The sequence below is a fragment of the Cupressus sempervirens genome, chromosome 2, assembly GCF_028749045.1.
Source record: "Cupressus sempervirens isolate cs-2001-9-10 chromosome 2, ASM2874904v1, whole genome shotgun sequence".
Taxonomy (NCBI): Eukaryota; Viridiplantae; Streptophyta; class Pinopsida; order Cupressales; family Cupressaceae; genus Cupressus; species Cupressus sempervirens.
The window spans coordinates 164,161,239-164,182,901 of NC_143119.1; the positions used below are offsets into that span (position 1 = coordinate 164,161,239).

General features: G+C 37.0%; 2 protein-coding genes across 2 annotated transcripts; both read right to left on the bottom strand.

The window, feature by feature from the left end:
* Window positions 1–11,464: 11,464 nt before the first annotated feature.
* Window positions 11,465–14,117, bottom strand: LOC149571560 (LEAF RUST 10 DISEASE-RESISTANCE LOCUS RECEPTOR-LIKE PROTEIN KINASE-like 1.2). The gene is made up of 3 exons (XM_089813078.1): window positions 13,083–14,117; window positions 12,869–12,898; window positions 11,465–12,782 (listed from the first exon to the last, which is right to left on the bottom strand). The coding sequence occupies exons 1-3, from the start codon at window positions 13,765–13,767 to the stop codon at window positions 11,593–11,595; spliced, it is 1,905 nt and encodes a 634-aa protein (XP_089669204.1). The 5' UTR covers window positions 13,768–14,117; the 3' UTR covers window positions 11,465–11,592.
* A 143-nt stretch (window positions 14,118–14,260) lies between these two features.
* LOC149571561 (LEAF RUST 10 DISEASE-RESISTANCE LOCUS RECEPTOR-LIKE PROTEIN KINASE-like 1.2) lies at window positions 14,261–16,796 on the bottom strand. The gene is made up of 3 exons (XM_089813077.1): window positions 15,823–16,796; window positions 15,659–15,688; window positions 14,261–15,534 (listed from the first exon to the last, which is right to left on the bottom strand). Exons 1-3 carry the CDS (start codon window positions 16,568–16,570, stop codon window positions 14,342–14,344), a joined length of 1,971 nt encoding a protein of 656 aa, XP_089669203.1. The 5' UTR covers window positions 16,571–16,796; the 3' UTR covers window positions 14,261–14,341.
* Window positions 16,797–21,663: the final 4,867 nt, after the last annotated feature.

The window sequence follows — 21,663 nt, forward strand, 5'->3', positions numbered from 1 at the left end:
TGTTAAAAAGATAAGAAGCCAAGTGGCTTCTCCCCTTAGAAGGATGGCATAAAGCCAACTTTGATGGGGCCTCCAAGGGAAATCCTGGCTCCTCGGGAAGTGGAGGCATAATAAGGAAAGAATTTGGTGAGGGAGTAGTGACCTTCTCTCTCCCGCTGGGTTTCCAAACTAATCACTTTGCAGAAGCAAGTGCTACTTGCCATGTGGTGAAACTGGCTTTTGAAGTTGGAGTTACTAATCTCTAGCTTGAAGGGGATTTGAATAACATTATAAAATGTATTAATGGCAATTCTCAACATTCATGGTCGATTGCAAGTCTAATTGAAGAGACACATGAGAATCTTGCTAAATTTAATAGAGTCCATGTCACTCACATTTTTCGGGAAGCAAACCCGGTGGCAGATTGGTTTACAAATAAAGGTGTTAGATCTTACCAAAAGATGACCTAGCAATCAAGAAAGAGTTTTTCGGTGGATGTTAAGAGCCTAATCAAGCTAGATAAGATCCAAGGGAGTACGTAGAAGATCAATTTGTAATTATGACTAGGAACGATTTTTGGGAAACGGTACAATTCATAAAGGTTGTATTAGAAAGTGCAAGAGGTGGAATTTATTATAGTTTATTCGACATGCTTTATGGGTCATTTTTTGCATATGCAACCTGTGCTACTATAAGCTTAATTTCTTTGACTTTCTTCTTAAACATAGAGGTCCCCATTAGGTGGCGAAGTTATAGTGTGTTATGCTTATGAGAATTGTGGGAGTGCAAAGTGTTGAAATGGTGGGTGAAAGGTGCAGAAAAGAACCGACGGGAAAGATGGAAAAATGGAGAAGTAGGGACAAAGTGTGGGAGAAGCTGGAATAGGGCAGGATTGCAAGATATATCATGAAGCTACATGGTTTTGATCAAGAAGTGACCAACAACATGGTTAGCTTGTGGAAGGACGATCGAGTCAAGGTGAATGGGGTTTCATTTTTTATAACGGAGGAGGTGATTTCAACTGTTACTAAGATTTTGATTGAGGGTTTTAAGTTCTTTAGGGACAAAAAGCTCTCAGCAAATGCAATGAAGGAATTTATGAAGAACACTGAGGAGCTGAATGCCTTGAAAAAGAGTGATATGTTCTATGATCCATATTCCATAATGAAACTATGGAGGTATGTTTTGTGTGTCGTCATCAAGTACATTACTCTTGACCCTAGGTTTGATCGTGTTCACAGCCACCATTTTGTTCTTTTGAATAATTTTTGGTATGATAGTAAAGTTTCATTTCCTTTCTATTTGTTGACTTCCATGAGCAAGGCAATGTCTAACTTCAAAAAGAAGCCCACTATTAACCTTGCTTTGCATGAGGGTTTGTTATTGCTTATCTATGAGCATTTTAAGGCTCAGACGATAAGTAACATCCCCTCTCAGGCTGAGAAAGAGGAAAATGGTAGCTCAAGCTACTCCTCTGACTTGGATGATATATAGAGCATTAGCTATGAGGAAGGGGGGTTAACTTCCTTTGGTAAAAAAGTTACGCCTCATGAAAAGAAGTCACCCTCTCCCATTACCCCTAGTAGAATAAGCCCTAGGGGTCATGGTCAGAAGATGCTTGGGAATGAGGAGAAGGACTACAGTGATGAAGAGGAGGACATGGAGGCTAAAGATGAGGATAAGGAGAAGCAGGAGGATAAAAAGGAAGACCAATGTGGGAAGAAATGCAAGCGGGTGGGATTGGAGGATGAGAGGACTCAACAGGAACCGAATATGTCTTTGTTGCCTCTCTCCCCTGTCCATGCTCAAGCCCAACCAGATGAGCAAAAAAAGGATAGTATTGGACATGAGGGGGGGGGGATGTGTTGTTCAAAGATAGGAGGAAATCCTGGAGGAATTTTAATGTGACGATAATGAAAATGGGCATTTTCAGAGAATCAATGAATCCCCAAATTTTGGTGGAGAACTAGGAGGAGCCACGACTTGAAGAGCTAATTGACCCTGTAATGTGGCAATCTCTGATAAAGCTAGGGAAATTGGGATGAACCTTTTGAAAAATGCCCAAAATAGCTTGATTGACAATTTTAGGTCAATCAAGTGGCTTTTTCATGAGCTGGAGGAGGTTAAGGAGAAGGTGGGTCAAATGGAAGGAGCCAGGAATCTAACGGGTCTTGAGAAAGGGAAAGACCAAGATGAAAGAATTAACCTGGTGGAAAGGAGGATTCTCAACTTGGAAAATTACAACCACAATCTGTCGAACCAGATGATCTCAATGCTCAACTCGATAAATGACAATATCCTGTCTTTAATTGGTTTTCTTAAAGATAGATGAATGTTAGGGGATGAGGAAGGAAAAGACAATAGAAAAGCTAGATCTGATGATGAAACTACCATAGGTATCACTTACACTTATATAGACCAAGATGTACATATGACTCAATAGCAAGAGGCTAAGGAGAACCAAATGGCCTATGAGGTTGCCCAGGTCATGCAGGAGCTGGAAAGAAAGAACGGGGATTAGCTCTTTTCTATCCTTTTGTTTCTAGCTGTTCCTTTTTTGTTTGGCTTTTTGTCCTAGATTTTTCCTATTAATTAGTGTGGCCTTTCCTATGGCCTTTGTTGTTCAGTTGAGCCTTGTGCTTTTTATCAGCCTTTAAACTTGTTCTTTTTTGGTTTGGCTTTTAACGCTTATTATCAGCCATGTTTATGTTTTAACTCTTGGGTTTCAAGGTCCCTATAAAACCTTTTTATCTAATCAAAAACTAATAGCTATCCCATAGACTCAAAGTCCTATAATTCATGGAATAATGTATACTAACCTTGTCTCATATGAATCTAAGCTAATACACACAAAAGATTGATTGGAAAGTGTGACCACAAGCTGGAACTAAGAGTGTTCCCTTTGAAAATGATGGCACAAGTGTAGCATCAAGAGTTTGGGCTCAATTATGTGGTATTTTTATGATTGTATTAGTTTTATATGGTGGATTTAATAGTTATTAAATCACCAATTTATCTTGGAAAGGTTTGGAAGAGTGAGATTGGAGAAACCCTCAAAATAAGGGTCTGAAGTAACCAAATAGGGGCTTTTGGTGTTATATGTGTTTTAAGCCTAATTCCTTTTATATTTAGAGGTTTTGGAATATTTTTTGATATTTTCCAAGATTTGAGACCTTGGGGATACATTTAAAGGGTAGTTGCTTTGTAAAATTGCCAACTTTTGAGTGTATTTGCAGGGGTACAAGCTGAATACTCTTATTTTGTCCAAAAGACTAATACCTAATCTTAAGGTATGTTATAGAATGGACAACAAGGTATCTAAATATGGTTTTATTTTTGCATGTTTTTTGGGAATTTTTTTTGTTTGAAGACAAAAGGTACTAAATGTTGATTTCTAAGCCTTATTAGGCTAGTTTTGAGTCTTTTTGCCTTTGTGAGTGGAAGGTACATCAAGAAACCTTGAAACCACTTTAATATATTCTTATATACCTCAAATAACTGAATTCCATCATTGGTTTGTGTTTAGATTCACCTTGGTTGGGTTGAGTCTCTTAAAGCCATTTAAACACATTAGGAAGTTGTGGGTTTGTAAGCCAAATTTGAATAACCTATCTTGTTAAAAGGTCCATCACCCTTTCCTCTACATCAAAAACCACCACATTAAGGAAGAAAGCCTTTCAAATACATGGTCTTATAATAAATGCATAGTCCAACATCTTATTTACATAGTACACTTGCAGTAAATTCTCTTGGCAACTTAGGAGGTAATTGTAGACCACATTCCTGCAATATTTCATTAGTATGAAAAGTACAACATATATAACAATAAACATCATAATGCATAGAAAACTCAACATGAACCCTACAACAACATGTAGCTCGTGTATGATTTATCTTAACATAGAATGATTTTTTCATCTCAAAACACTTTTGGTTGATTTTAATTTGAGGAAATCTTTGAAGAAATATTTCATAAAATTGTGTTTGAGTCAAATCTAAAAAATATTTTACATTTGGCTCACGGTTTGTTTTTCCAATTTGTCTTTTGACAACATCTTTTTGGTTTGGTGAAGTCCTTGTGTTGTCATGCCAAAATTTTTCTATTAATGTTCTTAGTGCATCAACAATAACTTTATCCTTACATGGGAGTCTACCTTGGAATGATCAAAAAGAAGTCTCATTAGAATTCTCAATTTTGTCCTACCTCACTAAGGCTTTGAGTAATGTTGTTCTACTTATGCTTAATGATTTACTTGTTTTGCTTACCATACAATTTTTTCCATTTCATTTCTCATTATGGTTGATGTGAGGACTTGTCAACTTGTATTAGCATCTTTATTTGTGTATTCCAACTAATGGATTGGTATGCATCAAAGATACTTCTAACTATTCTTTTTTCACTACTATTATTAGATGTTCTTAACCCCAAAATTCTCATTGTCTCTCTAAATTTCATATTTTTAACCATTTCAACAAGTTGGCATCTTCCACTTTGATTTAAATTTTCAATTTTTTTTGAACAATTCTCTTACAACTTCTTTCTGACATTTTATCATGCATTAGCTTCAAAATATTTTCATCAATGTCAATTAGAAACTTTTTTTTCTATGAATTATTCTAGGAGACTTTGATGCATGTGCATGCTCTATATTTTCATTACTTACATCATGTGAATTCATCATTTCAACTTGAGATGTCGCATTAGGGGTATATTAGGGGTATCAGGTGATGTAAGTGTATTTGTCATAATCATTTCAACTGGGCTATGCTAAACATTTTCATTTGTCAAATTAGGTGTGTTTGCAACATCAATATCAATAGATAGGTCTTCATCACTTATATTGGAGGCATTTGAGGATGTACTTTCACATAATCTCCTCATACGCTCCCTTGTTTTTGCCTTTGTTGCCTCTCATTTTTCCATCATTCCTCTCTTGTTCTTTCCCATGATTGTAGATGTAAATTACCCTACAAACAATAACATGAATAAAATAAATAATAAAATACAAAACTAAACAAATTTTCATGATTAGTTTATGCTCAATCATAAGATACCAACATAAAATAAGATGTTGGTGCATGAAAAATATAAAATTTAGCATTTCCAAGCACAAAAAACCTTACACTTGCATACCTAGTATAGAAATACATGTGAAACAATAGTAGAATTTGGTGGACCACACTGAAACAACATAATAACCATTGACATGCTATTTTATTTACAATTTTCAATAACCCGATCGGGTTTTGTATAACCCAATTAGGTTATTGAGTTTTAACTAAATTATCCATATGGACAAATAACCTAACCAGGTTGTGTATTACTACTACACAAAGGGAGATTGAAGGAGGGAGGGAGTGGTGGAGAGGATGAGAGTGAGAGAGGGTGAGGTTAGGATAAAGAGATAGAAGGGGATACAAAGAGGGAGAGGGAATGAGAGAGAGAGAGAGAGAGAGAGAGAGAGAGAGAGAGAGAGAGAGAGAGAGGATAAGATAAAGAGAGATAGAGATTAGGGGATAGGATAAAGAGAAATAATTAGACAGAGAGAGACTTAGGATGGAGAAAGGATTAGGGGATAGGAGAAAGAGAGAGAGGGGATAGGAGAAAGATAGAGAGGAGATATGAGAGTTAGAGAGAGGGAGATTAGGGGATGTGATAGAAATTGTGTGTGTGTGTGTGTGTGTGTGTGTGTGTGAGAGAGAGAGAGAGAGAGAGAGAGAGAGAGAGGGGATATGATAGAAAGAGTGAGAGATGGAGAGAATTTCAGAGAGAGAGAAGGGGATAGGACAAAGAGAGGGAGGGTATAGGACAAAGAGAGAATGAGAGAGAGCTCAAGAGAGGATGGGATGGAGAGAAGAATTAGAGGATATGATAGAAAGAGTGAGAGAGAAGGGGGTAGGAGAAAGAGAGAGGTTTATAGGAGAGAGAGGGGGGGGAAGGGGAGAGACATATATATATATATATATATATATATATATATATATATATATATATATATATATATATATATATATATATATATATATATATATATATATATATATATATATATATATATATATATATATATATATATATATATATATATATTAGGGGGATTAGGGGATATGATAGAAAGAGTTAGAGAGAAGGGGATAGGAGAAAGAGAGAGAGGGGATGAGAGAGAGAGAGAGAGAGAGAGAGAGAGAGAGAGAGAGGATGGGATGGAGACAAGAATTAGAAAATATGATAGAGAGAGTGAGAGAGAGAAGGGGAAAGGAGAGAGAGGGGGGGATATGTGAGAGAGAGGTTAGGGAGATTAGGGGATGCTATAGAAAGAATGAGAAAGAGATGAAGAGAATGAGTGAGAGAGAAGGGGATGGGAGAGAGGGAGAGAGAGAGAGAGAGAGAGAGAGAGAGAGAGAGAGAGAGAGAGAGAGAGAGAGAGAGAGATTCGGGGAAAGGATAAAAAGAGAGAGGGAGAGAAGGGGATAGGAGAAAGAGGGAGGGGGAATGAGAGAGAGAGAGAGAGAGATTAGTGGATATGATATAAAGAGTGAGAGAGAGAAGGGGATAGGAGAAAGAGAGACATGGATAGGATAAAGAAAGAAAATGAGAGAGAGAGAGAGGGAGGGAGGGAGGGAGAGAGAGAGAGAGAGAGAGAGAGAGAGAGAGAGAGAGAGAGAGAGGGATGGAGACAAGGATTGGGGAATATGATAGACACTTGTTTAGTATAATACATAACCTGATCACTCTCTCTCTCTCTCTCCCACCCTCTCTCCCTCAATCTAACCTTGTGAAGTAGTAATACAAAACTCGATCGGGTTTTGTAGAACCCGATCTTGCTCTGAATGCATTTTTTATTTTCATAACCCGATCAGGTTCTATATGCATTTTTTATTTTCATAACTTGAGTGGGTTATGGCTTGGTGATAGCCTAGGAAAATGACCCAAAGGCTTGGGAGATTGTTTTCCCTCCATTTTTTTCCTTTAGACATTTTTTCATCTTCTAAGATGAATTATCGTCTTTTTCTTCACCAGGTACACTAATGGTGAAGTGAGTATCTCTAAAATCACCACCATAATCTTACACCTCTTCTTAGATTTCTAACCATATATTTTTTTCTTTTTTTTGGACAACACTAACATTGTAAACTTTAATTACTTTTACCAATGCCTTGACATTCCTCACAAACATATGTCTACCATTTTTTTACTAACTTTTGATATACTTAACCAAATTCAAAATAAATTACATATTACTGTTCTACACTTGATTATGTACACATTTTTAAAAAAATCCATTTTCAATTATTTTGATGCAAGTTATGCTCAACATATGAACAGGTTCCAAAATTCTAGGATGTAGTCTATTCAATAATTCATAACAAAAAAATACTCATCATAAAATTACAAAAAAATACACAACTTATAAATATGACTCTTAAATATCATCCTACCAAAGGGATATGCAAAATACTAAATATAACTATGTCTTTGGTGCTGCATGCGAAAATAACTATGTTATGTTTTCTAAAAAAATTAGGAACTATTTTTCGTGTGTGCAGGGTTTGACCCACCTAATCTTATCCATTTTGTAAAAACTCTAGTAGTTTAGAAAGTAGATTCAAAGTACTACAATTTATATGGTTTACGCATCTTGTCATTTTTAGTGGATGACCCTCAAATATCTTGTCCAATTTTAGGTTTACCTGATTTCAGAAAAAAGGTGGCCACTTATACCTCACTTTTGTACACCATCTTGGTGTACTCACCCATGGGTCCACATAGACTAGAGTGCACTAGTTGCAACACATCTTTAGTTTTTCTCAAACTATGAGGGAATGACTTTTTAGTGTTTTTCCCTAAGGCACAATCTTTCCAAAATTCATTGTGAATATGGCTTAATTTGGGCATTTCAGTTACTAACTTCTCCATAGATGTTAGGACACAAAAGTTGATATGACCTAATCTTCTATGTCATATTTCATTTGAAGCAGAAGTTTCATGCATAAGTGCAAAGTTTGTCTTAGTGCGTAGCTCATAATAGTCCTTATCGTACTCCTATTGTTAGAGTCTTCTTTATTGTTGAATTCTTAGGCCAAGCTAGTACCTTACCTTCCATTAATGCAATTCTACAACCATCATCTTCAAGTGTAGATATGGATATTAAATTCCTTTTAATACTTGGTACATAAAGAATTTCAGAAAGTTGAATAGATTTCCCAGATTTCAATTTGATGGTGCAGGTCCCAATCTCTTTTACAAAATGTGCAGAATCATCACCAATTGTAACTTCATCTATTTTTTTGCATGCTTCCTAGGTTATCTTGATATCTAGTGATGTGTTTTGAAGATCCATTGTCAACTATCCAAGTGTTAGATTTGGTTGATATTTGATAGGACAATGCTGAATAGAAGGCATATTTCTTAGATTCATGTCCTTCAGATGATTTATCAGATTTGGCAAATGATGCTTGAGGTTTAGATCGATTGGGACAATTTATCGCATAATGTCCATATAGATCATATCTGAAACATTGAATTTTGGACAAGTCTTTCTTCTATTTAGACTGCCCTTTTCCATGAAAGTTTATTTTCCTTTAGTTGTTCTTCTTCTTTCCCTTCTTATGAGATTTTGTCTTAAGAACTTGAATGTCTTCATCTAAGGTTTTATGTTTTCCCTTAATCATTAATCTTGATTCTTCTTGAAGACAATAAGATCTTAATAGATCTAGTTTTGAGATTTTAGATCTAGAACTTATAGCTTGTACAAAAGATTCTCAAGAATTTGGAAGTCCTTCTAATGCTATTAGGGATAATTCTTAGTTGTCAATCTCATAACTAACTACAGATAATTGATTTCTCAAATCTGTGATTCTCATGAAGAAAGCATTTATAGTTTCTCCTTTATTCATGCTAATATTATTCATTTGTCTTTTGAGAGCAAGTTTTCTACTAGTGTTATTTATCATGAATGCATTTTCAAGAGCTCAAAACATGCCATATGTTGTTGCATGTTTTGCCACAATAGACACTATGTGATCTTGAACACCATCCACAATTATCTCAATGGCCTTCTCATTATTCTCAATCCATAATTTTTTCTCTAGATCATCTTTAGGTTCTTCCTTATCTTCTCTTACAAAAAATTCCAAATTATTTTCTTTTAATAACATCATTATACAAAGTTTCCAAGATTCAAAGTTATCAACACTTGCAAGGTGGTGTTTGAATCTTAACATGTTTGTCATCTTGTAGAGAAAAGATAGACTGCAATATAACGTGAAATCTTATCTCTATAAGCTAATGAGATCTCTCCTTAACAAGGCTCTGATACCATGTAAAGTTTCTTACCAGATTTCAATTCAACGACAGACTAATGCACAACCTTTTTGCAGGTATGAACACTAATGCCAATGGATTGATTCATTTCTAGAATATGTAGAAGTTAGTGTAGATATAACAAAGAGAAATTAATATTATTGAACTCAGAATGTCCTTCAATCCTTTGGTGTGCTTGCATTAATTGATTTCGATGCCTTGTGGAAGGGTGTAGGGATGAATGCTCATGTCTCCGAATGAAGACATGAACATTCATCCTCACACCTATTCGGAGGTAACTAATCATTCATGATTTTTTACGGACTTAACCAAAGTATCGATATATAGGATAGATCGATAATGATCTAAATATCAAAGGAATCAAAATTAGTTTCGATCATGCCTTAATGATCTCAAAAAATATATATATCATCGGTTTCAAACTATGAATTGTTCACATACAATAAGTACGTATGCATATATGTATAATAGTATGTGCATCATACTATTGTACACACACATAGATGTGTGTGTGTGTGTGTGTGTACAACAGTATGATGCACACACACACACACACACACACACACACACATAATATGCTGATCATAGTAATGTCAGACTGAAGCTACATGCATTAACAATACATATTTCAAACATTATAGGGAAAAGACTTAGACCAATAATGTAGCAAGGATCTAATGACAGTGATAGTTTTGTCATAGATATCCTCCAATGACCATTCTTAAAAGAGCTCAAAAAAATGAAAACACGTGTACTAATAATCGATCACACATGTAGTAATAGTTGATCATTTTTTAGCTTGTTTAGTTTGCGATTGACCAATATGTGCACCACTAGTGGGACATTTAGCCACAAGTAATGGTGTTTTCTAAGTGAATGATCATTGATGCATTAACTAAACATGTATCTAGCGAGTGTTTTGAAATGACACTTTTTAACCACTTTACCCTCCACTATTCTTAAAGAGATCTATGAATATCCAAAAGTCAAAACCTTAAGTGTTAAAAATCTTCACTCAGCTATGAAGGTGCACCAAATGAATAAATTTTTTACTTATTCCAAAATTAACTCGAAATTTTTTCCCCTATCATTATGAAGACAAGGGTAGATTCCTTTTAAACCTTTTGCCAATACAAATGACCTAATCTTAACATTAATTAACTTTACACCTTTCAACCATAAAGAAAATAAATTTATTCTTTTAAACAGAGCGTTCTTAAAGAGGCTGGAAAAGCTGAACAGCGAGATGTAGATGCATTCCAAACACTTACAAACCTAGTAAAGAACTTTTTATTAAATTTAAGTTCTAGATGTATAGATTTATTACATATATTTTAAAATATCCGATTATTGGGCTCCTTTATTCAACGCCTCCATAAAACCCCACGCAACGAAGATTTCAAGTACCTGACGTTTGCCCAGAGTGACTTTCGAAAAAGACTGGACACTTTCGACGCCTTCTTATTTTCCGTCCAAAGTAAATAAATTCAAGCGGTTGCTGTTGAAATGCAAACTTCTTCCAATGTAGTAGTCCATGTCACCGTGGGCTTCGTAAGAGGGAAAAGGGACCCATTTTAAATCTTAACATGTTTAGCAATGAACTTGCTGAACAACTAAGCATATCGAGGCCGAACGAAAAACCAAATTCTACATGTAGAGGGGATAAAGGCAACGGAGAGACTCGGGAGTTCGAAGTCATCTAATGGAATAATTCAAGAACGAGACTATTTCAACTGCTGAAATTCATTGTTACACTACGTTTGCATAATGCAACAATATAAGAAATGATTCAAGTCTGGTCCAATGAAACAAACCGAAATATATAGCTTCTGATAATGGCAATTGTATGGGCTACTCATACCACAACCACTACAATTTACAATTTACTTACAGAGAAAACATTAAGCCGAGCTGCTTCAATCAATATACATCATTTGTGGTAAACATGACACTGTGTTAGAAAAGATCCATACCAAACATATATTAATTCGCTGATATCAAACTATTCTAGCTTTAAGTGGGTCTACAGGGGATTCAATGTAAGTATTCCGATACTGACATGAGCATGAGTAACACCCATATAGTTATAATTACAGTAAAAACATGCTCATGGGAGAAAATTGGACTGTTACAATTACATGACATAGACAATAGAAAGCATTACCAAACAATTACAAAGTATTTCTGAAATTTACAAACTAAAGAGATTTACATGCTGACGATGGATCGCAGAGTGATCCAAAATATTAATATAAAAAATTCGAAGACCAGAAGCTATTATTGATTAATTATGCACTGTTGTTGGGAGTGGTTTCAGTGCTTGGCCACTTATCCTGAACAGAAGTGGGAGAGGGAGGGGCCACGCCGCTGAAAGCTTTGTTTCCGACGGAGGAATGAGAAATAGAGCTTTTAACATTCACCCAATTTTGGTCTATTTGGTCAAGTTGAGCAACAATTTCATCCATATCTGGTCTATCATCCTTGCTTGACTGGAGGCATCTGAAAGCCAACTCCGCAACTGCTGAGACGGATGATCTTACCTCATCATCAAGATTAAACCCTAAATTAGAATCCACAAGCTCCTGCAAAGCACCTTCTCTGATCTTTGTCAAAGCCATATTAGCCAGGGAAATTTCCTTTCTAGTCCTATTTATATCTACAGCCAATTTTGAGGAGATCAATTCCATTAACACCACACCGAAGCTGTAGACATCTGATTTTTCAGTTAGCTGAAAGCATTCATAGTATTCTGGATCCAGGTACCCCGGAGTGCCTTGAGGAGCAGTAGAGACATGGGTTACATCCGGAGGCATAAATCTCGAAAGCCCAAAATCCGCAACTTTTACCATGAAATACTCATCTAGAAGAATATTTGTGGTCTTCACATCTCTGTGAAGTACAGGGGGCTCTTGTTTGTGAAGAAATGCCAAAGCATGAGCCGTTTCCACACTTATTTTTAACCGTGTTTTCCAATTTAATCCTTGCCCTTTCTTTTCTCCGTGAAGATGATCTGCCACGGTACCGTTTTTCACATATTCATAAACAAGAAGCAGATCGTTGCCCTCTGGAGAAGTGCAACCATAGAGACGTACCAGATTTGGATGGTGTAGAGATGACAGAATTTGAATCTCATTGATAAACTGGTCATGCCTTCTCCAGTTGTCCTGATACATTCTTTTTACAGCTACTGCTCGCCCATCAGGAAGCTTTCCCAGATATACGGATCCAAACCCACCGTCTCCAAGCATTTTTTCCTCGGCGAAGTTGTTTGTTGCCTGTTTTAGTATTTCATAGGAGAAAATGGGCAAAGTCCCTATTTTCCCCTGTACCGCTGCTTCAATATCCCTGCTTTCGTTGTACTGAACGTCGTTTGCAATAAGAGCTCGGCAAGTGGAAAGCTTCCTCCTCCTCCGTGACATTTTATATATTAGGAATCCTCCTATCAATAACACAGCCAATACTCCTCCAGTGACACCACCTGCGGTTGTTAGAAAAATGTTAATGCATGGATATAAATGAAATAGGCATATTCTCAAATTGATGACATCAAAAAAGCCCTCTCACCTATTACAGCGCCCGAGCTTGAGCTCTTGCCTGCATTAAAAACGCAAAAATGCCAATCAGCTTTAGAAAATAATGATGGTTCAACACACCGGAAGAATAATCTTTCATAACAGCAATAATACTTTATAGTGCTCAAATTTTCTTTCTTCAAACTGCAACGCTTATAAGCTTAATTACTAAAAAGGAGCATATGGAGAGATTCTGAGGCAAATACCTTCTGAGATTGGGCATTGATTTCGATGGGTTGCACTCCCACAGAAACAAAGGAATTGCCCTGTATTGGAAACATTATAGCCGCACCAGCCACCGCTTGATTCACAACTGCTACAGTTGTAATATAATGAGTCTTTTATAATAGAATCCCAATGTGCTATTGCCCCTTTAACACTCACCTCTTCCAATTTGCACGACAACGAAGGTAAATACACATCATCGTATACGCATAGCGAGTCACACTTGAGGATTTTCAGACTGAAGTTCTGTTGTTGGATGCTATCAAAGACACTGTAGTCAATTAAATCATCAAAGCTATCATATGAAGATTTGCACTCTTTGAAGTAGTCGTCGTCCACTATTTTTGAGGTGAGATTATTGCGGAAGACATCTACGATTGTGTAATTGTGGCCTCCAAATTCGATTACACGACGCACGTCCTCTTCACAGTCGATCTGAAAGCTTGGCAGACCACACCCACTTTCCCGCAAACCGAAAGGATATGGGATGGCTCTACCGCCACATGATGTATTATTGCAAGAGGTATCATTGGGGTGTGCATATAGCGAACCAGGTAGCAAAAGGGCATAGATAATGAAGGTATAGAAAAGATTGAAACCAGACATTGGGTGATGAACAGGGGATTGTATTGAAGTCAAATGGGCAAAGATCGCGTCCATCGGCATTGCGTTTGGGGGAGATCCAATAATTGCAAAACTCTCTCTCTATAATGAAAAGAAACTACCATCTGAACTATTTGATTATCAAGTCAACAAAGATAGGCGCTCACGCGGTCAGTACGCGCAGTGAACTATTTCAGAACTTTGAAATCTGCACGAGATTAATCAAAAAACTAAAAGTCAAAGATCTAGGTTCTTCTAGTTGCAGGACTTTACCGGTGAGAGAAGGTTCATAGTCTATTTTCGCAACATTTTCTCCATATAAATCAAGGCGGATTGGTTTTTCAATGTGCTTTTGTTGAACAGCTCGCTACTGAATATACCAAAACTACAAAGAAGAATATTTTTGTTTTATAAATAGTTAGGTATTCAGACAATGCTACATTTTTCATTCGGAGCAAACACATTTTCACCTCTAGTTTATTCTTTATTTATACATCATATTTCTCATATTAAACACGAAGTAAAGCACCGAGGAAAGGAAAAGCACAAAACAGAGTAATCAATAGCTAATAGATCGCGCTACATTTATCTGAAATTGACTATATCAGACTTACACAGATAATTGAACAAAAATAAATTAGGGACTTTTGTCCGAGGTGATGCTGGGCCATCTTTCCTGTACAGAAGTAGGAGATGGTGGCACCGCCACACCGTTGGACCTGATGGTTTCTTTGCTTAATGAGTCTGGCTGTTCTTGTAGATACTTTAAATGCAACTCTTTGATTTGCTCAAGACGAGATTGAACTTCCCTCATGTCTGGTCTGACATCCCTGTTGTTTGCAAGGCAATTGAAAGCCAATTCGGCAACTGCAGTAACCATGTTCTTCACCTCAGGATTCGCCTCAATCCCCAAATCGGGATCTACCAGTTCTTCCAAAGCTCCAATTTTCATCTTGTTCACCGCCATAATTGCGAGGCTGATTTCATTTCTTTTTCTTGTCACATCCACGGCCAATTTGGCGGAGATAAGCTCAATCAATACAACCCCAAAGCTGTAAACATCAGATTTTTCTGTGAGTTGAAAGCATTCATGGTACTCTGGATCAACATACCCAGGCGTGCCTTGAGGAGCAGTGGTAATATGTGAGACATCCACGGGGACCAATCTGGAAAGGCCAAAATCTGCGACTTTTGCCCTGAAATTTTCGTCTAGGAGAATATTGGTGGATTTCACGTCCCTGTGGAAAACAGGCGGATTGATACTGTGAAGGAAGGCCAAGGCCTCGGCAGTATCTATGGCGATATTCAGACGAATTCCCCAAGGCAAGCCGTTCGGCCTTTTTCTGCTGCCGTGAAGATGCTCGGCTAGGGTTCCGTTCGGCAGAAACTCGTAAACAAGCAACAGAACTGGACTATCCGGCTGAGTGCAGCCGTAAAGACGAACAAGATTTGGATGATTCATATTGGCAAAGATCTCTACCTCGTTGATAAATTGATCAATCCTTCTAGAATTTTGCTGATAAAGCTTCTTCACTGCGACCATTCGTCCGTCAACGAGTTTCCCCAAATAGACAGCACCAAACCCTCCATCTCCAAGTTCGTTCTTCTCGTCGAAGAAATCTGTGGCCAGTTGAAGTTCTTCAAAAGAAAAAATTGGCAAATTGCCAATCGTTTGTCTCGGCTGACCCCTTTCCATGTCCCTTCCTTTGTGTTTCACAACATCACTTGGAAGATCCCTGGTAGCAGAGTGGTTCCTTCTCTTCACGCGAAAGAATAAAAACACGACAAGTGCTGCTGCTGCCAGAGCAACGCCGCCTCCAATGGATGAACCTGCCACAGAATCAAAAAATGTACAAGATGCATAATTCCAATGTCTAAATCTAAAGGAAAATCGGAAAATGCAGCAGAAGTCTCTAAAAAAATTATGAATATGATAAAAAAAAATGTCTCGTACCTAAAATAATGACCTTCTTACTCGACTTTTCTGCAACGCGTCAATGTCAATATTGTGAGATCTATGTAATGGGATAATAAAGAAGAAAGCAATTGCCTTGAGTTTGCGGAGAGATACTGCAATTTCGTTCATTTGCAACTTAAGAGACAGAATTCAAGTCTTACCAGTGGAGCATTGTGAATAGGACATAGCATCGCAGTAGCAGAAAGATGAATTTCTGAGAAGAGTACAATTACTGTGATCTGTCTCGCAGTGCGGACACTCTTTGCTTGCACTCCATCCTATGTTGATCCCTTTGTCAATAATATGAGACAGAGACTTTCCCGAATCCAACTCGCTTTTATTCATTGCAATTTTAAAATTTGATTGACAAGAGCTACTCAAGTCTGGAAGACTGCCATTAAAGTATTGATGTTCATTACACATCAAATCGGACAATACTGATCCATACGATCCATCCGTACCACTGCATGATTTCCCCAGTGTCACATTTGCGTAATCTCCTAAAATATGGAAATGTTTGGCACTCCAGAACTGATCGTAGACACTCTCTGAGAAATTGCATGCATCTTGCTCAAATTCCTTGTATAATATCACAATATTCCATGAGTAAGGATTAATTGAGGAGTAATTGTGAGGCTCCAGTAAGTAGTATTGGTAGTCCCCAATGGTAATTAAAGGCTTCTCCGCTGCATTATCACATACTAGCTGAAGCGCAGGGTCACCGCAGCCGGTGCCATATGTTCCAAAGGGAAAATCCAGAGTGTAATCCCCACAGCTGAAAACCTCACAGACTCCATTACAGCAAAAGGCCAAACATGATAATGAAATTCCGAGAAAAAAGAGGAAGCGGCTTAAACGCAGATTGTAGGGCTGCCGCAGTATCAGTCGAGCCATCTGAATTGCTTCCATATCAAAACTGAGAGGATTGAAAGAAGGCAGAGTGAGAAGCAGGGGATCATCAAAACGAATGCAATAGGAAGAAAAGTCGTTCAGGACTCGGGAAGAACGGAGTAGGAGAAAGTAGGTAGAAACCAAGATCCGACACGACGAGAACGGTGACGGAGCTCCGCAGTGAGGGATGCAAATTTGACGTCCTTTACTTGTAAAACTCAACTACTTCGATAAAAAGTCAGTACAGTTTGGTCACGACCGAAGGCAGGCACAATGTGGTCCAGTAAAGACGCGGATTGGGAAGAGATTACTTCCCCAACTGTTTACGCGATGACGTATGGAACACGCCGAATCACGTTGAATTTGTCAAATGAGTTTTTTGTTTGAAGATTCTACATAAAAACTAAACTATGCCAAACTACATTTGGTGGCTCTAAACCCACTACGACGACTTATAGCAATATCTACGCTCGTCATGATACATTTATTTACAAGTCATATCCCCTATCCTAGGGTATAGTGGATATGCGATATTGAAAGTGAATGAGAAAAAAACGAAAAGTTTGGTCATGAAATTAATAAGGTTATAGAATCTTTGCCTTAAACCTTGTGACACATTCTTTGGACAAATGAAACACTTTGGAACAAATCTTCAACAAAGTTTTTAAAGAGGAAATAATTGTAGAGATGGATGCAAGCATGATGGCCATTATAACATTTTCTATATAATAATCATAATTGCGACTATGATATAAATATTTATTCTAATCATAATTGTAATTATAAATCATAACCCTAACCTTAATGATAACAATAGTGATGATGTGAACCTTAATCATAATTATGATCCTAAATATAATCCTAATTGTAAACCCTAAAACATAATTCTAACCCTAACTATAAATTGTAACCCTAATCAAAACATTAACTCTTATTATGATTTAAACCATCATGAACTCAACTGATTATATCATGTTTATCATTTTATTAATTTACTTCAGTTATTTAATTTTTTAAATCAATTTAAATAATTTGTATATAATATTACATATTTAATAATCTACAGTGATAAAACTCACAATGAATATAAACACAATACAATATTATAGAAAAAAATAAAATGATAAATATATTTAAATATACAATTATATTATTGATGCAAGTGCACCGAGCTTTGTTTTTTGTGGACCTTATGGTTTGCATGATTGGGGATGTGTTTGAGCCATATTGGGCAATCTTGTCCTAAGTGTGCATAGAGTTTGGAGTTAGAACCATTTTGGTGATTGTTGGTTGTGTATTCCTAATTTACTAGCAAACTTTGGAGATTGCATGTGTGAGCTTCGATTCAAGGGAGTTGGCGCATGCGCTCTAGGTTTTGGATCGTTGGATGGCACGTGGACCTATGTCTAAGTGTGTGTATTCCTATGCAGTCTCTTGAGTTAGTTATGAATTGTAAACTTGGGGCATGTCCTAAGTATTTATCTGTTATGTATTTAATGTTTGTAGCCAAGTTGATTGGTGGCTTCAGGGTGTATTTAATATGAGTGTTTATTTAATGTAATGGTTGCTAGGTTGACTTGTGGCTTGGTTTAGTATAAGTACAAGGTCTTTTGGTGTCTAGAGTCATTATTCATCCAGCATAGAGAGGAAGAGTAGCTAAGAGGAGAAAAGTGTTTTAGAAGAACTAGTAGTTATGGCTTGGGAAACAAGAAGGATTTTTGGTGGTTTGCGAGCACAAGTTTAGATTCTTCTTGGGGTTTCTACCAGCGTGGATCTGGGCTAGCTATGGTTTGGATCTTGTGAGATCTTACAGAGTTATTGTTATTTTTTGCTTATGTATTTTTCTGTAACTCGTAAGGCCTTACAGTCAAACATGTTGGATGTAAATCTTATAATTAAATTATGAGAATTGTCATCAATTTGGATCTAAATCTATACGTTATTGTTATTGTTTCATTGTTTGGTTATTTGTTGGGGGCTAGGACATCTCCTTTGGGGATTTTCCATCCTTGCACTGCATCAAGTGGTATTAGAGTGAAGGTTGGATCTGGTTGATTCGTTGCTTTGATTTTGGAAAGAGCTCAAAAGATGCGACCAAGAAGATTAGACCCTAGAGTGATTACAAATCTCCATGATGTGGTGGAGATGAAGATTTTAGAGATGTCTTCTCAGTTGGAAGCTATATTGACTGATCAAGTCAAGGAAGGGATAGTTGAGTTCTGTAGAGATTTATGGAGTTGGAATCTATCGATCTGAAAACGAGTTGTCTGGCTAGTTAGAAGACTTGTTTGAGATTAAAGAGGGCATGGCAAGGTCAAGGTAGAAGTTGGTTTTGTTGATCACTTTGTGGAGTCTAGTGTGAAACCTAAAGAGCAACTTATGGTTGTTGTTGAAGAGCTTCCTAACCTTGTTGATGCTGGGATGGAGATTTGTTTTCATGATTAGTTGGTTGAATATAACATGAAAATTGAAGAGCACTTGGTCATGGATAATTAGGTTGCTATTGGTGATGAGATCGTGACTGGTGGGAGTTTGGCATATGTTATGGAGGAATTATATCTTGCTACTGATGTGGGTTTGATTTCAAATCTACATGTTGTTGTCCATGTTAATATACATGTTGTTGTGCATGTTTCTACAGATATAGAGTTGGATGAACCTATTGTTGATATGGATTGTGGTGATAAATTGTAGACCCTATCTGTGGGTTACCATGTTGTTCAGTTTATTCCTGTGAGAGAATATGTTGATTGGTTGTTTGTAGATTTGTGAAGGAAGAATCAGTTGATGGAATTGTTCATTGTCTTGTCCTTGATATATTAGAAGCCTTTCGTGAAGATGAAGTTAGTTGCAGAAATTTCTTTTGGTCTTATGATTTGCACGATTGGGGATGTGTTTGAGGCATATTGGGAAATCTTGCCTTAAGTGCGCATAAAGTTTGGAGTTATCTTGTTGGAGTTAGAGCCATTTTGGTGATTGTTGGTTGTGTGTTCCTAATTTATTGGTAGACTCTAGAGATTGTATTCATGAGCTTTGATCTGAGGGAGTTGGCTTCTGCACTCTAGGATTTAGATCATTAGATGGCACATGTACCAATGTCTAAGTGCATGTATTCTTATGTGGTCTCTTGAGTTAGTTATGCAATGTAAACTTGGGGCCTGTCCTAAGTATTTAATTTATGTTATGTATTTAATGTGTGTAGCCAAGATGACTTATTGCTTGAGAGTGCCTTTAATATGAGTGTTTATTTAATGTAAGGGTCGCTAGGCCAACTTGTAGCTTGGTTTAGTATAAGTAGGGGGTCTTCTGGTGTCTAGAGTCATTATTCATTCAACATGGAGAGGAAGAGTAGTTGAGAGGAGTGAAGTTTGTTAGCAAAGCTCGTAGCTGTGGCTTGGAAAACAAGAAGGTGGCTTGTTGGCTTGTGAGCACAAGTTTAGATTCTTCTTGGGGTTTCTACCTTAATATCTAGTAAAACCAAATGTAATTGACATGCTCATAATCGTCGTCACAAGCGTTAAGACACACAATGACCATACTTCTCAATACCTTCTCCCACCTCATACTTCACTTTCTCTGACCATCCCATGACTCAATCTATGGAAGGAAATGCGTAGTGCGGACGTGAATCAACTACTCTAACAATAAATGAAGGTTGAAAACCATGATTCACCTCCTAATGTAGGCTTGATTTAACACAAGATCAAGTGTCAATGTTGTGATCTAGAGCCTAATTAGACTTGGAGGTTTATTTGACATGTTTTCTCCCCATATTATTTCTATGGGGGTTTGGGGGCAGTGCCCCTAAGATGGGGTCAAGGGGCAGTGCCCCAAGTGCACTTCCTATTGCAGTATAGGGCAGGGTTGAGTGGCAACGCCCTCGCGGGGGTTTTTCAGGGGCAACGCTCCTGAAGCCAAAAATGCCCTTATATTGTAAAAGGCATCAGCTATTATTTTTCTATTATTCTAGCCCTAATTTTGCAAGCAATAAAAAGTTTGTATAAAAAGGCTTAGGGTTAGGGATTTTATAATGCAATTGTGATATTGTAGCTGCTTGCAATGGTATTGAGCTATAGGAGATTACAGATTGTAATCAGGTTGTAATCACTGGATAATAATAATATTGGACTTGTTATTGGTGGATGTAGCACAAGGATTGGATGAACCATGTTAAATCTTGGTGTGTTGTGTTCTCTTTTATGCGATCCATTATTTTCTGGTATTGGTTATATTTGCATGTAACTATTATTTCTATCTAGGGTTAAATCCTAACAAGTGCTATCAAAGCTAGGTTGTCATCATTTTTTTAAGCTAGACCATTGCCATTTATTTATTAGCAATCCTCTATAGGAAGGTCTCACGGTTGAGTGGGAGCAATGGTAGACGAGGGCAAGCTGAGCATTGACAAGTTTAATGGGTAGAACTTTCAGTTATGGAAGATGCAAATGGAAGACTATCTTTATCAGAAGGACTTCTGGAAGTTGTTGGAAGGAAAATCCATGAAACAAAGAACTATGTCAAATAAGAACTAGGAGATTTTAGACAGAAAGGAACTTGGAAGCATTTGATTATGATTGGCACCATCAGTGACATTTGACATTACAACAACGAAGATGATAGAAGAGTTGATGCAAACCCTAGCAAAACTATACGAAAAGCCCTTTGCTTCAAATAAGGTATTTCTCATGAAGCATTTATTTAATATGAAAATGACAGAAGGTGGATTTGTTGCAAATCATTTAAATGAGTTTAATACTATTACTAGTTAGTTATCTTCTATAGGTATCAATTTTGATGAAGAAATTAGGGCTCTCTTAATTTTGTGTTCTTTGCTAGAAAGCTAGAATGGCTTGGTAGTGGCTATGAGTAATTCTATTTTTGGATCTAATACCCTAAAATTTGATGATGTGATCAATGTTATTTTAAGTGAGGAAAATCGTAGGAAATCCTTATGTAGATCTACATTAGGAAGTGCTTTGAACACAAAAAGCAAAGGCTGAATGATTGAAAGAGGAAATAATTCCAAAAATTGTGGGAAATCAAGAGGAAATTCAAAGGGGAGGAGGTCTCAATTAAGAGGACCAAATGGTTGTTGGCACTATGGGAAACTA